This window comes from Pezoporus occidentalis, unplaced genomic scaffold (genome assembly GCF_034315485.1).
Source record: "Pezoporus occidentalis ecotype Australia unplaced genomic scaffold, CSIRO_AGI_Poc_V1 ctg2, whole genome shotgun sequence".
Classification (NCBI taxonomy): Eukaryota; Metazoa; Chordata; class Aves; order Psittaciformes; family Psittacidae; genus Pezoporus; species Pezoporus occidentalis.
Genome location: NW_026913855.1, coordinates 11,122,337 through 11,140,181, shown reverse-complemented (window position 1 = coordinate 11,140,181; position 17,845 = coordinate 11,122,337). Strand labels below are relative to the sequence as shown.

General features: G+C 39.4%; 1 protein-coding gene across 12 annotated transcripts in view; it reads right to left on the bottom strand.

Moving 5' to 3' along the window:
* Nucleotides 1-17,845, bottom strand: part of FARS2 (phenylalanyl-tRNA synthetase 2, mitochondrial) — a 245,622-nt gene that overhangs the window by 174,652 nt on the left and 53,125 nt on the right. For all 12 annotated transcript variants that reach the window (XM_062617816.1, XM_062617818.1, XM_062617811.1 and 9 more), the window contains 2 exons: nucleotides 15,640-16,273; nucleotides 4,149-4,308 (listed from right to left, as the gene is read on the bottom strand). In XM_062617816.1, the coding sequence (XP_062473800.1) occupies nucleotides 4,149-4,308; nucleotides 15,640-16,257 (778 nt within the window). In that variant the 5' untranslated portion in view covers nucleotides 16,258-16,273. The remainder of the gene's footprint in view (nucleotides 1-4,148; nucleotides 4,309-15,639; nucleotides 16,274-17,845) is intronic.

The window sequence follows — 17,845 nt, the reverse complement described above, 5'->3', positions numbered from 1 at the left end:
CTTCATTGCTTCAGCTAATTTATCTCCCTTGCAGCAGACAGAAGCTGGGTGCCCATGACCCTACATTAGCTCACATTTTTCAGAAGTTATTAGCCAGACCATTATGTCCTCAATAAATGATTTATTTTTTTTTCTCTTTTTAAACTCTTTACACTCAGACCTCCATGCACTTGAAGGAGACGCCAGTACAACAGAGTCAAGAGGAAAGAGCAGAATAACAAATTTGATTTAAAATCACCCACTGGCTGTTCAGTGAGACCCAGCAGCAGCAAAACCATCAGTCAAAGCACAGCATTACTCACCCTCCTGCCTTCTCTTATCGCTGCTTAGGAACTGGGTAGATAAATATGGGACAGCAGTGAATTTTGGGCCATTTAATGTAAAGCAACAAATCACAGAACCAGCACAGAGTCATTCTTTTCTGTTCACTATAGTAAAATTACTTCTGAATTTCTCAGAGTGCAGAAAGCTTTTGGCAAACTACAGAAGGGTTAGGGAAAGAACTGGAGTTGGGAAAGATTGACTGACTTTATGAGGAAATGTAAAACACCTAACCTTGGAAAGCCTCATTAAAAGGTATCTAAATTGACACAGAACAGACATTCTACACTGAGAGATCTGCATGTGGAGATGGAGGTGTAAGTTAAATTAGTGGATTTTAAGTGTGCACTTAAACCTGCCAGTAACAGGGGAAAACTAAGAAAGGTAATCTCTAGATACAATATTTGAAATAGCTTCCTGACAGAAGGTTCCCATAAAAAAAATGAAAGACCATCACTTGTAGAATGTAAAACAGACAGGATATACCACTGGAAAGTATCACTGAAAGAACCATCTTACACTGTCAAGTATTTAAGACAACTGATTGCATGCTCTAGATCTTTGCCCCTAATACCTGTTGTTCCTTTGCCTACTGGCAAAGTGTCCTGGGTTCAGCAGTAGCAGTCAATTTTTCTCCTTCTTGGTAGCTGGTGCAGTGCTGTGTTTTGACTTCAGCCTGGGAACAGTGCTGATAATACCGATGTTTTCAGTTGTTACCCTGACCCAGGACTTTGTGAGGCTCATGCTCTGCCAGGGAGGAGGGGAAGCCATGAGGAAGCAGAGACAGGACACCTGACCCAAGCTAGCCAAAGAGGTATTCCATACCACAGCACGTCATGCCCGGGGTGGGGGGTAACTGGGAGTTACCCGGAAGGATACAGGGTCTTCTGGGTCGGACTCGTTTCTCAGCGGGTGGTATTGTATTCTCTTCCCTTGTTATTTTCTCTTACCATTGTTGTCGTTGGTGGTAGTGGTGGTGATTTGTGTTGTACATTGGTTGCTGGACTGCTCTTGTCTCAACCCGTGGGAGTTGCACTCTTTCAATTCTCCTCCCCATCCCTCCAGGAGCAGGGAAGGGGAGAGCCCCTGGGGGGGATTGTGCCTTAATTGCTTCCAGTATGGCACCACTCACTGGGAGTGAGTGAACAAGCTGTCTGGCTAGGGTTTAAACCACAACACAAAGCAAGAAAAAATAAAAAGCCAAACTTGTGAATGTGTAAGTGCAGATTTTTTTACGAAGTCTTTGACCTTCCTCATTACAAACTAGTGATCTCTAAGCAACTTTTGTTATATTGTTTACTGACATACACAGCACTAAAGTATCCAAATAGCATGGGATGAGTCAGGTAAAGCAAAACTGCCTCATTGAATATTACAAAAACTAACCCAGAAAAAATGAAACAAAAAATAAAATAAAAGATGTGACCTTTCTGCAGATATCCTCAATCTATCATCAACCTGAGCAGGTAAATTCCCAAAGAAGCACTGTGGAAACACAGCTATCCAACTCCAGGACTTCAGGCCTAAGATGGTTTATGCAAAATTAATGTGCATGGTAGACTTAATCTGCAATCCAAACAATCTGCCTACAAATAACAGTTGACTGTGTGACAATGGAACATTTCAGTAGCTTACTGCAGCTATGATCACACTATGCTGCTAGAAAAGATGTGCAACTTCACTACAATATTCTGCTGACAGCACAGGCTGTAAAGAATACAACTGATGTGAAGTCTACGAGGGATGAAATTTTTGCTTTTAGCAGAACACGAGGCCTTATGGAGTATCTGTACAGAGGAAAAATTCAGAATTCTTCCATGAGCAACAGATGCAGTAAAATACATTTAAAATTTTGAGTTAAAATCCATACAAATTGAGACAAAAAAAAAGTAATCACAAGTGCTGTGTAAAATGAAGAGTAAAATGAGAGTTAAAAGATGACAGCTGTCAAAAGACAAGTTTAACTCTGTGTACCTCAGGTCACTTGCACTGCACCCATCTCATGTCTAGTGCCTGGCACAAAGTTTGCTTCTTTGAATATTACCTTCCTGTTTGTATTATAAGCTTAAAAGATGAAGGTAGTGATGGGGAGAGAGCTTAATATTGGGGAATATGAATGGGGGGAAGGGGAGATATAATTAAGTTTAAATCACTATATCTTTTTATTTCATGAAAAATACTGAGGGCATGGAAATATAAAACCCTTACAGCAAGAAGGTGGCACCTACTTTAAGACTGTAGGTTTACAATCATTTAAGAAGATTTTTTTTAATATCTGTTGAGCTACTGTATGGACTGTAGAAGAACTAGTAATAGCAAGATACTAAAGCTTAAAGTGGAGCATCTGTCAACAGTTAGAGAAGGATGCCACTGCAGTCTCAGATATCACTAATAACTCCTAGAAATTGCTCACTTTAAACAACATCCTCAGCATCTGAGGTTGATCTAAAAATACCTTTCTTACTATTACTCACTTTGATCCTAATTTTGTACGTTTCAAAAGGCCACTGTTAAATAAAATACAATCACAAGAAAATCTGAACTCAGGAAATTAAAATGTTTTTGTCCAGGTAGAATAGAACAAAAAACTGGTAAAATTTTTGCTTACTGTAAATTCAAGTTTAGAATGTCAGAAAAATATTCAAGTAGTCATATACAGAACTTGTTACCATTTTGGAGCTACTATAAATACAGCAGGCATCTTAAGAGAGCTCTGAAAGCAGCCAGGATACCTCATGCATTCTAATACTATCCAGTATTTCCTCAACAGAAGAATGAATCAGTTCAGGAGAGCAACCTCCTTGCCAGGAAATAGCATTAACATAGCAATTTTGACTGAGGCCATTTATAAATTCAGCTCCTGAAACTGAAAGCAGGCATTTCTGAGGAAAGGATATTTCATTTGTATACACAGACATTCATTACCCTTCCTCATTCCACTCTAAATACCGAAAAACAATTATTTTTCAGCTTGGTGCGAATTTAGCAAACACCATCTCCCCTCAGCTGCAAAGTTTAATTTCTTTGCACAAGGGAAATGCTCAAGGCACTTTGTGTGCACATGTAGCAAAGTAGCACATGGACATATATGCCCCTTCCCTTCTCCTGTCAATCCCATGCTGCCAATGTGAGATTTGATCATTGCCCTGCACCCTCCTCAGCAGAGCCCAAGCTTTCATGCATCCCCAGATGCAGTGCTGCAGCCAAACTCTTGTCTCTCTGGGGACACAGGAGGCCTGCGAGGAAGCACACAGGGCCCTGCACAGCTTTGTGCAGGAGGTCACCAAGTTTACCCAAACACGTGCCAGACAAGTGCCTGTAGTTGTGTTTGGCATGTGTTGCTACCTGTATTCACGCCCACTATATTAACCTGACATGCTGCATACCGAAACATTTTCACAAAAACCTGATGATTCAACAGTGTTGCATGAATCAGTATTTAGAAAAAACAAGAAAGGAGTGTGTGTGGCCTCTTGGGCTGTGCTCAGTAATTTTACAAGGTGTGGATATAAGAGTAATAAAGAACAATACGTATAAATACAGGTTACAGTTGAAAGGTCAATCGATAGCCATTTACACTGACATTGAAAAACACTGGATGGGAACTCTGGCAAAACTTTAGGCAAAAATGTAATAGTAAAAAATATCAATGAAGATTCCTAAAATTACTGTAACTCTCATTAGAAAAAAGACACACTGCTTTTTCAGTTTCCCAGCTGCCAACATCCCCCTTAAGCCTCCTGGTTTCATTATGCAGCAAAATGCTTCTCAAAAGTCCGGACGCCTACAGCCATCAGCAGTCCAGGAAAAAAGGCACATGAACCTACCATTACCAAAGATGTGAGTCATGAGCTTTGTGAGCACTTGCTTCAGGTTGAACTCCACCAGCCTCACTGCCTCCATGGTGTGACACTCTTGCTTGTGCGCAGTGCGATGACCTTGCTCAAACAACTGCAAGCCTTCACCATCCTTAATGTTGGAGAACAACTAAAATAAAACCACAAGAACACCAGTGCATTCCATCAATGACTTTCCAAATGGAAACAGAAATGAAGTTATATTGATTTAAGTGGGAATCTTACCTGCAAAGTCTGCACCATGAAAAACAAAAATGTAAAGACTGATCTTGTAAAATTCTGCTCACTAAACACAGAGAGAAATCATTGCAAGAACAGAAAAAATCAAACAATAAGACTTGTTTTATTTCTGTACCATATCTTCAAATAACATAATACAGGAAAAAATTTATAAAAGAAACATTTTTTTTTTTCTGATGCTGTTACTTTGAATATTAACATGCAGAACAAAGTACAAGCTACAGTATACATAAATTATATCCCCCAAAACTCTAATACAAAGTGGCATTTATTACAGCTCTAACTTTTTTAGTAATTGAATGATGTAAAAGAAATACCAAAACATCCAACTCTTTTTAAAAGCTGTAATCAAATGAACCTGAAAACTGTAAACAAACAGAAAACCTAAACAAAACCAAACAAATAAATCCAAAACCAACAACTAATCAAAATCCAAACAACAACCACACACAACACAGCTTAACAAAAACTTTAGCTGCTTATATTTAATTCACCTTGGGTAGTTTATTCATTTAAGGACTACTATTTTCCTGTGTTTTCCCCCACACAGCACCTTTCTGTGCGCAGAAATTTTGTCTATGGAGCATTTAAGGATTCCTGGTCTTAGTCTGAGGTTTTCAGACACATCACAAAGCACAGGGGCAGACTGTATTTGGGATGTGACAGACCTGCTCTTCATGCAGAGGTCACTCTCTACCACATCTGCCGCAAGTTCAAGATGCATCACCATACATTTCTGACCAGGTGATCCCAGACAGACATGTACTGGCAAATGTACATTCTCTCACACCAATAAAACACTCTCACTAAGTCACATTGTTGGAGGCTCTGTGTTTCAGGGAGACAAGCAGGCAGTTTTACACTCTTGTTGGAAAATCCTTACAGTTGTACAAAACCCACCTCTGTTAAGTCCAGAGGACAGGGAGAGCTAATTCTAACACTTGCTTCTAGTGCCCTTTCCTACCCTTTCTCCTCCACCTTCCCATATTCAAGCAAGCACACAGAGGGAAAACACATGCACTGATATTTTCTTCACAGTAAGCCTCCCAACATAACCGTCTCTTACTGAGGAGATGCCGCAAACAGTGAGCAACCTTCTCAACTCACAGATACTCATGGAAATTGTTTTAATTGCAGTTTGATGACTTCAGTGCATTAAATGCTCTAAATAAAGTTCAAGTGAACCTCTGATAGTGTACAAGTGCTGGGCACAATTAATTAAGACTAGCTTCTAGCACGTTTCATACAGACACAATGCATGCAGAAGGAGTCAGAGTTTAGGTAGCATACAAACTAGCAGCAAAATGGATTGAGGGAATAAAAGAATCCCATCAGTAGCATTTAACTGCGCACTGCTAGTCAGAAGGAGGCTTGGCTGGCAGAGTGAGAAAACACCTCTCAAGTTAATCTCCTTAGCACTCTGCAGAAAAATACAAAATAAAAAGAGAAATACCAAATAAAACTATTATCCATCAGTCTAACAAAAAATGCCTTTAATAATCAAAAGGCAGCAACTTGACAAAGCTAGGTATTACACCTTTAAATAACAGATTCTTTATTCAAGTGCTCACCTGAAAGATTAAACCCCTTCCTACCAGCATTATTTCTGCACTGGCTGTTAAGAAGCAAATACCCACCCTACAACTAATTTACTGTCAGGAGAGCAGATCAGTCTTCTAAGCATGTGGTTTTGAAAGCCAGGGGGTACTCCCAGTGGCCAGCATTAGCCTAGGCAGGTTAATCATCTTAGACTCAGGGTGGTCAACAAACACAGGCTCCCCCCCACAGGAACCTGGAGTGGCTAAATTAGGTTACTGCTCTGAACTACCCTCTACAAGTAGCTACTTCTGCTTTCTAGTGACTGAAGAGACTACCCTCAGTAACCCAAAACAGCTTTCAGGCCACAGAGATGCTCCTCCCTTGGGTTAGAATATATTGCATTTACACATTAGAAGATGTAAATCTTATTTTTCCCCCACCAGCAGTACTTTGGAACATCAAATTCTCTTAATACTCCTCCCCTTCATTACTTCCTCTGCCCCCACTGCTGTAAGGAACAGGTAGTCTAGACACTGCCTTTAAAATGCAACACTTGTATCAACAAGTTTTGTCGGCAACATGGACAGTGGGATTGAGTGCGCCCTCAGCAAGTTTGCTTATGACACCAAGCTGTGTGATTCGGTTGATCCGCTGGAGGGAAGGAATGCCATCCAGAGGGACCTCGACACACTTGTGAGGTGGGCTGATGCCAACCTCATGCAGTTTAACCATGCCAAGTGCAAGGTCCTACACCTGGGTCAGAGCAATCCCAGGCACAGCTACAGGTTGGGCAGAGAAGAGATTCAGAGCAGCCCTGTGGAGAAGGACTTGGGGGTGTTGGTTGATGAGAAAATGAACATGAGCCGGCATTGTGCTCTTGCAGCCCAGAAAGCCAACCGTATCCAGAGCTGCATCAAAAGGAGCGTGACCAGCAGGTCAAAGGAGGCGATCCTGCCCCTCTGCTCTGCTCTTGTGAGACCTCACCTGGAGCATTGTGTGCAGTTCTGGTGTCCTCAACATAAAAAGGACATGGAACTGTTGGAACAAGTCCAGAGAAGGGCCATGAGGATGATCAGGGGACTGGAGCACCTCCCGTATGAAGACAAGCTGAGAAAGTTGGAGCCGTTCAGCCTGGAGAAGAGAAGGCTGCATGGAGACCTCATAGCAGCCTTCCAATATCTGAAGGGGGCCTATAGGGATGCTGGGGAGGGACTCTTCATTAGGGACTGAAGTGATAGTACAAGGGGTAATGGGTTAAATCTTAAACAGGGGAAGTTCAGTTTAGATATAAGGAGGAAGTTCTTTACTGTTAGGGTGGTGAGGCACTGGAATGGGTTACCCAAGGAAGTTGTGAATGCTCCATCCCTGGTGGTGTTCAAGACCAGGTTGGACAGAGCCTTGGGTGATATAGTTTAGTGTGAGGTGTCCCTGCCCATGGCAGGGGGGTTGGAACTAGATGATCTTAAGCTCCTTTCCAACCCTAACTATTCTATGATTCTATGCTTCTAAGTACATAGAAGTACTTTTGCTTACCACAGTGTTACTCCTGAACTGTTGATATTACAATTACTGTCTGAAGCAAAATTCCATTTTAGTAGATTATATGAGATACGGCAATAAAATACATGCAAGAATCACATAGTAAATACATTTAGTCATACCCCAGCCCTCTAACCTGCCTGCTTCTTCATCCTGCCAAATGAGCCATATGCACCATCTCCTTCTCTGTGCCAGGACAAGTGCCATGCAGCTGTGCACTGAGCCAGGCTGCGAGGTGGATCTGGATGAGATGTAACCCAGGAGAAGGGAAGAAACTAAGCAATGTGAAAACGGTCAAATTCAGTTCAGCAATCATTTATCTGCACACTGGCAGCATCAAGAGACATGCTGGCATGTGTGATTGGGCTGGGCCACTTTTGGTATAGGCATGAATCTATGCCACTTTGCACAGCTTGTGAAAGCACAGCCTTAGGGGAGTCCCCAGGAAACAAGTAGCAGCAAGGAAATATTCCCCCTTACAGTCAAACACAGAAAGGCACTTTGGTATTCTCCACAGAGGCTCCAACAGCTCCCATCAACTCCAGCACAGCTATAGACAGGGTTATACTGACACACAAAAGAAAAAAAAAAGCCTTACAGTTTTATTAACATTTATTCCCTTCTTTCCATTCACTGACACTGCTATGTAAATATGAGCAGCTTTAAACTGATACACCAATTTCACTATTACTATGACTGAACTGTGCTAAGTACACGTCTAGGATTAGAAACGCTTCAACATTTCTATATACATAAGCCAGGAAATTCAAAGCTTGAATAAAATGAAGAATCACCTACAGCCACTCCTTTTTGATGTCAATTCTTCTCAAACACATATCTGAGCAAATGGAAAAAAAATAAATATAACTGTATTGCATAAAAGACTGACACATCCAAGATGCCACAATTTCACATACATCTATTCCTTCAGTGCAGACTCAAATAAAATGCACTATGTTATTGTTTTGAATATGATCAGTCACTACTGCTACCAAAAAAGAAATTTCCTGTAGCCATAAATTGAGCACCTATGTATCTGCCTACAGGAAGCACAAGAAGTTTCTTCTTTAAGTGCAGGTGTGTAAAATACTGAATATTGTGCCATGATGCAAAAGGGAAAACAAAATCAGCATTAAAAAAAAATGTTTTTCAGCATATCCGACAGATGCTGCATTACAAAGCAGAAGGCTGAAAGGATTTAAAGTGACTTTAACCACGTGGCATGAAATTTACTTACAATTTAGCTCATAATAAGAATAAAGTAAAATTTGGTAACATGCAATGGCCAGAAGATACTGAGTTTGAATTGGGCAAATACAAATGGAGCTATGCTCCTACAGTATTTGTCAGCCTGGCATGGAGGGTGGAAGTCACACGTGGGATTTCCATAAAGACTCCATCATTTCTTCAGTCACTTGAGAGACTTCTTTTAATCTCCATCACTTCATTATCCATACATTTAGGATTTAGTCCAAGATCAAGTGTCTCTTTACAGGCTCGCATTCATAACAGGTTTCAGACCAGAAAGAACTGTAACTATATCCTGTCTTTGCACAATGCAGTTGTGTATTCCTCCTGTCAGTCATGCACATGCCAGCAATTAAGATAATGAATACATAATGCTCATGTACTTACACTCACAGACAAACTGGCACTTAAGTATAGCTCTGCATGAAGGAGCTGCATGTGGCAACACTCAACCTTGCCACACCAAATACATTTGGACTCGCTGGCCCTAATATTTATTAGGATATTTATTCCTGTAAGTGATAAAAGACCTGCACTCTAAATCCACTTACAAATAGCAAATCCTTTCCACAACAATTTTTAATGTGCTGTAACACTCCACTGATGGATCAGGAAACATAAAGATGACGCCACTTGAAGACGCCTTATCAAGAAGAAAACCTAATGCCAGTCCCAGTCAGCCATCAGGATGGCTAAACTTGTAAACTTGCACTCCCATCAAGGCAATTTCAAACACCAAAGAGATACAGAGCCCACTGTCTGTGCTACAGAATGCTCTTTACTGCTTATCAATAAGTATTACTTTCATGAAAAAATGGCAAAAAACACTTCAAACAACAAGCTTCCATGTGGTCACCTTAGTTTCTGGACCCTTCCATTTTCAGTCCACCAGCTGCAGCAGAGAACAGTTATTTCTATTTGTGGTTGGTTTGTTGTTTTTTTTTTTTAATGTAATCAAAGTATTTCTGGAAAAAAAAACCCAAATCACCACCACATGAGCAGGCAAAACATACATATGTTTTTGAACAACAAAGAAAAGCAACACTGTTACACAGGTATCAGTTATAATGAGACATATATGATAGGATTCAGTTATGTTCCTGTGGCAATAGAAATTCCTTTATTTTTAAGCACTTTAGACTTCCCAAATACACTTGCAGACATTTTGCTCTTTGTTTCCCCACACATTTTACATATCACATTGAACAGATTTAACTGCTTTATTCTGAAAAGCACGGTTGGATTTTTTTTCTTTTTTTTTTTTTTTTAATTTTAGCTGGATGAGACAAAGGGAGAAAGCTTGGAAAAAATATTTTATATAAGAGTCTCTGCAATAAAAGATGCACTTGTGCCTTCCAAACTTTCTAGACCATGGACCACTATGAAAATCTCAGACCCTCAGATGCCCTTTGTTGCCATATTTTCAACTAAAAATGACAACACAATGTGGATCCTCGGACCAGTGAAGCTCTATTTATTATGGCATGATTTATACACCACAACTTGGAAAATACTGAGTAATACAATGTTCACAACTCCGATAGGCATCCACAAGACAGAGGTCAGCTCCCCCTGAAGAAATTTATTCCTGTTATCAGGCCCTCTATTCCTCCCACTCAGGCAAATTGCAGCCTTCAGGAATAAAGTCACCTCAGGTTACTGTATGCAAGTAACACGGCTGCTCTTTTTCTTAACGTGGTGGATCTAGTTCAGGGTGCCCCTGCTCTGGTACACTCCCCCCTGATCTCTCAGGCTCCTTGGGACTGATGCGTTGCTCACAACCCTATTCTCAAGTTGCAGAGGGCTAGTAAGTGGCCTTTTCTGGGCCACTTATGCCTTGTAAAATATTTGTTCCCAGTGCCCTGCTAAACATTCCTATTGTGACTCCCAGTTACACACACAAATATTCTTGCATATGCTCTAAAGGTGCTTTCCTTTGATAGAATATCAGAACAGAAGCACAGTGTCCAAAGCTGCAGTAAGATACAGGATTTTTGAGAAGTCAAACCTAATGGCACTAGTTTTGCAAGTGAACACCTAGGATGGCATGCATCGATGTAAAAAAAACCTAAAAAAGTGGAGATCAACCAGGTGCTCACACCTACCCCAAAGCATAAGGATAAAAGCAGCAGTAGGTTAATGGTGGGACTGGATGATCTTAAAGGTCTTTTCTAACCTAAGCGATTCTATTCTAGACTATGATTCTAAAAGCCATTTAAAAAAAATTATTTATTAAAGAATACACAAGAAATGTGGCCATGGTACACAAGTATAAAAAGATGAGGAAAGGAGTATGTATTTATATGAATAACAGAAAATCTACAGTTCTATTACTTAGGACAAGAGTCTTCACATTTCAAGACACCAGCACTATGAAGTTACAATATTGAAATTCTTTTTGCTATTATACATATATACTGCTTTGGAAGAACAGACTTCACTTTTAACAGGAATATTTACAGTTTTCCATTATACCCTAACAAAAAAGTTGCTGTTTCCACCTAAAGCATTTCAATGCAGAATAAAGACGTATCCCTCCTACTTCTTTGCAGTCTTCCTATTTATAGTTTTCAGATGTTAGCACAAAGGAGCCTGATGAGAACATAATTTCTTTATCTGAGCAATCTGGTATTGGCCTCCATTGGAACAAGGTTACTAAATTAGAGAAGCAATTTCTATGTTTTCACATCTGTTCCCCTTAAAATTTATGTATAATTCAATACATACATAAAATACCTTATGAAGTCTCCTTCCAATGTGTAAACATTATTTGTTGTCAACTGAATAATGTTCTGTGACTGACATTGGGTTTATACTGGCTCCCTCTGCTGGCTAAATTCCATAAAGTGTAATTTAATTTTCTTTCCCCTCTGCTCTTTTCTATAAATTGTGGCAAATAAAGAACCGAACTGAAGAACACAGCATGGCACAGAAATAATTTATTTTCTAATCCACCCAGAAAAGTCTGACAGCTCAAACCTGACTACAGCAGTATCAATACTGCCAACCCAAAGGATTAGAAAAACAGCAATATGCCATACAAGGGAAAAATAAAAACTCTATATGCCCTTTAGAAGGAAAACAGGCATGCTAGTATGCTGGTGGAAGAAAATACAAAAGAAATACCATTTGGGGGAACTGTTTAAGAAGAAAAACTCATTTTAAAAACTTAATTTTAAGCTAAACACGAATCTGCAGTGTGCAGTTGCAGCACAACTGTATGCTGGGGTGTACCAAAAGGAGGATGTTCAGCAGGTCGAGGGAGTTGATTCTCCCCCTCTGCTCTGCTCTCGTGAGACCCCTGCAGTACTGCATTCAGCTCTGGGGCCCTCAACACAAGAGGGATGCAGAGCTGTTGGAGCAAGTCCAGAGGAGGGCCACAAAGATGATCAGAGGGCTGGAGCACCTCTCCTGTGAAAACAGACCGAGAGAGCTGGGGTCACTGCCTGGAGAAGAGAAAGCTCAGGGGACACCTTACAGCAATTTTCTAGTACCTAAAGGAACCAACAAGGAACGGTTGGAAAGGAATTTGGGAAGCAACTTTTTACAAGGGCATGTAGTGATAGGACAAGGGGGAATGGCTTTAAAAGGATGGAGGAGAGATTTAGATTAGATATTAGGAAGAAATTCTTCAGTATGAGGGTCTGATGCACTAGCACAGGTTGCCCAGAGACGCTGTGGCTGCCCCATCCCTGGCAGTGTTCAAGGCCAGGCTGGATGGGGATTTGAGCAACCTGCTCTAGTGGAAGATGATCTTTATGGTCCCATCCAAACCAAGCCATTCTATGATTCTATGATTTTATGTCCAGAATTTTGAAAATTATTTGTGAAGGTATTTTGGCACTAGTTTTAAGTATTTCTATTAATTAGTTTCTAACTCATATATTACATTCAGGTAATGATTACATAAAATATTCTAAAATAGACTGATGATTTACAGAAGCTCTGTGATAGCAGTCCAAGGACATTTTTAAAAAGTTTATGGGAAGTTGCAGCATGAATTATAATAACTTTTAGCAATGAGTTAGTTTGAAAGATAGGAACTTCTTTAGTACTTTAATATCTGCACTCATACAGAGCTGCAGAAAAGCATCAGTTACCTGCCCATCTTCAAATCATAGATTACTTTTCTCTTACAAAAATAATTATCTAACCCTCATGAGAAATAGTATATCCAAAGAAGCAAAAAGCTCACAAGCATCTTAAACACTGCAAGGTTGCCTCGCTGCAATTTGTTTTCCTGCTCTTCTTCCAAGGTATTAATTTTAACTAAAGGTTTCAGTCACAGGGCAGAAGTTTTAACCTAGCCTTGACTACAAAATTTGGTATTTGTAAAGGAGAGAGACTTCTCTATATCTTTCTTACCCCACCTAAAATCTCAGGTGAGGATAATCTGACCTTTTCCCCACCCCTAACAAACCGAGATGTCAAATTCCTCTGAATTCAAGTTGCTATAAAATCACTCTAGGTTATGTGTTTTGTTCACCCCTTCCTCAGTTCTGTGGTTACTTTCTCTGCAAATGATAAATGTATAAATCAAAAGAACAAAAAAGAGCACTAAACTGACTACAGCATGTAAGATTATTGTATTGTCTATAAGACAAAATGCACCCAAAGCTTGTAGCTAAGAGCTAACAGTTCTTCCCCTTAGTTTCAAAGGTATTTATCTTTGGTACCCTGCAAATTTCCTCTTGCCAGAGAGTCTACTCTGGTTATGAATGAAAAGTCTGAGACAAAGGTACCAGGCTCTGACATTCACATGTTTTTTTCTCAGTGGTTTACAACTTAAACATGGCTTTAAATAAACGCATAGAAAATATAAAAATATTTATCTCATGTAGTAATGCCTCCATTCAGCCTTTCTTCCACTCAGACAGTTCCTTCCAGAATTATTTAAATTTGGGTTATTTTGAACAGGATACCAGAATATAAAACACAGAAACAGTCCCCAGTGGAATTTCATAATTTCACATTCAATCTTTCCCACAAGGCTCTTGTGATGATGACTGTAAGACGTTTTACATACTGCAAGACTCTCTCACTCTTTAATGTGCAACTAAAGCAAATACAGGATGCTTTAGATCATGCTCAGGTTTAGAATTTACGCATGATGCCCAATAAACAAGACTTTACACATTGTACACAATACCACTATTCTTTCTTTATCAGTATGGAAAGCCAGCTGGTCTTCCATTCTTTAGAGACAGACACATTTTCCAGTGCATAGCTAACTTCAAATTCATCATTCATTAACCCTCTCCAATAACATCTCAATTATTTTCTTGGGGGAAAAAGAAAGAAGAGAAAAAGAAACAAGCAATCTACAATGCAATGAATCAGATTGTTATACATTATGTATTTCTAGATAAATGTCAGTGAATATTTCTGTAACTGTCTTTCCAGTTATTAAAATCCTATTATTGCCATTATTACTAATACTAAATTTGTAGAGAGGAAAAAATCAGTTTGTCATTAGGATCAAAATTTCTTAAGGGGCATATTCATGAACAATAATTTCAATAATCAGATCACACCAAAGTTTGCAGAAATTCTATCCTGCATGAGCATCAATGATATAATATTGTGACAGATAAAAATCAGACTCTTTCCATCTGAACGCCTGAACTCCTGCTCAAGTAAAAAACCCACATTGTCATGAACACAAAATATTTAGAAACGGCATTATCTTAACATAGGATTGTACATTTTTCTCTTGCATATACCTTGAATGTATTAATAAACATGCATACGGGAAAAGAAGAGCAAGCAAACAAGACTAGATAAATCTGTAAGATTTCCATTTCTTGGTTACCAGAGAAGCAGCTGCAACCTGCACCATATTACTCACAGGACATCTGCAGAGGCAGCTACGTTTTCAAAGTGGAAGAAGCAGTGACCACGTAGAGTGTGAAACGCCCATTTAGGCAGCACAAACCCTGTCCACCAGCAGGAAAGGCAGTGTTCTATGACTATCCTAGGTTTCCCTCAGGCATCCAAAACCAATCAGGCTTCCTGCCAAGCTCCTGCCAATCACCACTGCAACCACATTAAGAAGAGTATATATCGCAGTATTATTAGAATAAGCTAGTTTCAGTCATAGAAATGTGAATTTGGCAGTATTGCTACAGGCATACACAAATTATACAAATCAATTATTGTTTGGAACACGAACTGGCTTATATTTACCACTGATCAATGATACAGCAGAATACTTAATGACATCCAAGCATTTGCAGAACATACAAGCTGTGCCAACAAAATACATAAATGCAGTCTTGGACATCTACCTACAGCTCTCTAGTTGATGCCTCTATTGTGTATGTATTACACACCTGTAACTATCAGCTGTGACACATGAATCCTTCAATACAGCTTTAGAATGAAATGAAAAATGGGACAACTCATTAAAAAAGACATTCATTTACAAGTTTGGAGCTATTAAAAGCAAAAAGTTGACAGAATACAAGCTGCATCCTGGATCTAGCTGCAACAATTCACATCTGTGACTCCTTCAAGTATTAATATGACAAAGTTTTTAGTCAAGTGACCCCACTGGAAGAGACTTGTGACAGAACTAGAACTGAGTCATGCAGATCATTAGCTGAACAAGTTATTTCCTTTAGATAATGTTTTATTTTGCTAGCTTTCACAAATATTCTCTTTCTACTTTTTCACATTTTTCTGGGGAAGTTTATAGTTGTTTTCAAATTCAGCATCTTCCACCTATATTTTTCCAAATTACAAGTATTACTACATGACTGATCACTTGACCTGTATCAATGTACAGCATAACACATGTTGCTGTAACATATTTATGTGCATGTATTTTGTTTAAAGTAAATACAAGACCATGCAACTTACCCAAAAACTTTCACCTCAGCTAGAGAATTCCTACCTCATGACATGAGAAGAGCCGAACTCCTTCCATCTGATGGAAGACTGGGTAGTGGGTGTTATCAATCGTATCACGGCGGTAGACATCTCCCACTGCCAGAAAGGCATCTAGGCCAGAGTGTATCAAGTCCCACTGATGAGCTGATGTATGTGCTCTTAGCATGTGACCACGATTCAAGTAGTAGTTATCCTCTTTACTTCTGCTGGCATGGTTTTGTGGGATAAGCAAACTATCAAAATTCTGCTGTACTGTAACCACAGGAGAAAGACCATCATAGACAGAAAAAAGCGGATTCCCACGGCGTCCTACATATTGTTTGTAGAAGTGGTCCTTTATCTGTTCCTTGATTAGCCACAAAGGATGATGCTTTTTGTTGTGCAAGTTCTTCCCCACCTTGGAAAGAATCTTCTCTGTGACGTTGCTGTAGTCATCTTGAGCATAAGCTTTACCAAGCAGTTCCACAGTATTTGAGCAGGGTGTGCTGGCAGCAAACTCTGAAGGTACAGACTTGGATGAAGAATGCCTCAAATGGGTGGGAATTCCTCTTACCTTCACTTTTGGTGGCAAAGCTGTTTTAGAATACTTAGCTACCCTCATGAATTTCCAGAGCATTGCCATTGCAAACTCTTATGATCTAGAGAAAGAAATAAAATTAAAAAATTAAAAATCGGGTTACGGACTGCAAGCTTGCTGCAGAAATTGCTAGTATCTCAGGGATGTGAAATCCAAATATCTGCTTGATTAATATGACAAAGTTCCCATTACAAACCACTATTTTGACTTCAAATTTCAGCTAGGATATCTTATTCAATTATCAGTCCTCTGTACCCCTGCATCAGTATTAATGACTCCAGACCTAGCTTTAACCCCATTCCAGATACTGCTACTCTTATAGCTGAATAATCATCAGGCCTTCTTTGGAATGGTATTTTTCATCCGGTTAAAATACAAGGCAATAGCTGAATGCTATTTCTGAAAAACTCAGAAATTTCGCAACACCCTTCAGCAATAACGGACTTGCTTATAATAAAACTCCAAGCATTAACTTATTGTTTTATCATCTCCCTCCATTAGCAGAAGCTATGGAAGGCATTCCACATCAGCCAGATGCATGTGGCACACACTATGCAACCATCACTAATTTGTACTTAATACCAGACAAAACCAGTTAAACTTTACAAACCACTGAACCACTGTGAAGAAAAATAAAAACAACCAACAGACGGAAAGAGCACAAAGCATATATTTATATATAAGCAGTATATTAAGTTCACATATGAATATCATGTAAGATTCACAATAAAAGCTCCACACAGTCAGAACCAACGTTAGCATTTTGGGGTGAGCATAAAATCCCATGTTCCCAGAATGGCTGCTTTCATGACTAACAACACTGTATCAGGCAGGGAGGCTTGTCAAATATCAGGAAGATCACTGAAGTGATGAGATTCTGAAAGATGTCTGAACTGAACAATTTGTTTCCTACCAAAGGGCCACATTTACACATCTGCCCTGTTCACAAACAGGCTTTGTGCTTCACATGTACACAGCAGTATCACTCTGTGGTGTTCAAAGAGGTAATTCCAAAAACAAACAGTTTTGAGGATGATTAGACCTTCAGTCGCTCCAAATGCATAAGCCCACTCCGAGATGAAAAGTCACTTGAAAATTTGTAGTTTGGCTTAAAAAAATATTAGCATAGGTTACAGTAAAACAATTAAGCATTATAATTTGCTTATTATGGAATGGGAAAACAGAGGCATTAGAAGTTAAGTGACCGAGGAAAGGCATCTGCTTCAAACAATAAACTGGTTTGTATTCCTCTATGAACCAAGAATTCCCAGGCCACAGGTTCCCTGGGTAAAAGACTTTCCCGTAAAAGTCGTCTTAAAGAAATGGGGGAATAAAGTACATAAGCAATGAATAGACCACTGCCAAGAAACGGACAGCTTTCCATCTTTATGCTAGGATCACAGCATCTGACTAGCATTCCTCAAGAACATAAGAAAAATGAACATAAAGAAAGAACAAACAAACTAAGATTATTTTTCATACTCTTTAAGCCCCCCCCCCAAAAAAAAAACAGATCTGTAAAAGAAAACGGGTATGTTCATGTTTGGCTTCCTTTTGTCTGGATTATGCCTGGATGTTCTCCATAGGTCTATTTCCTGAAGTACTGTATCTCAGTAAATCAAAATAAAAGCAA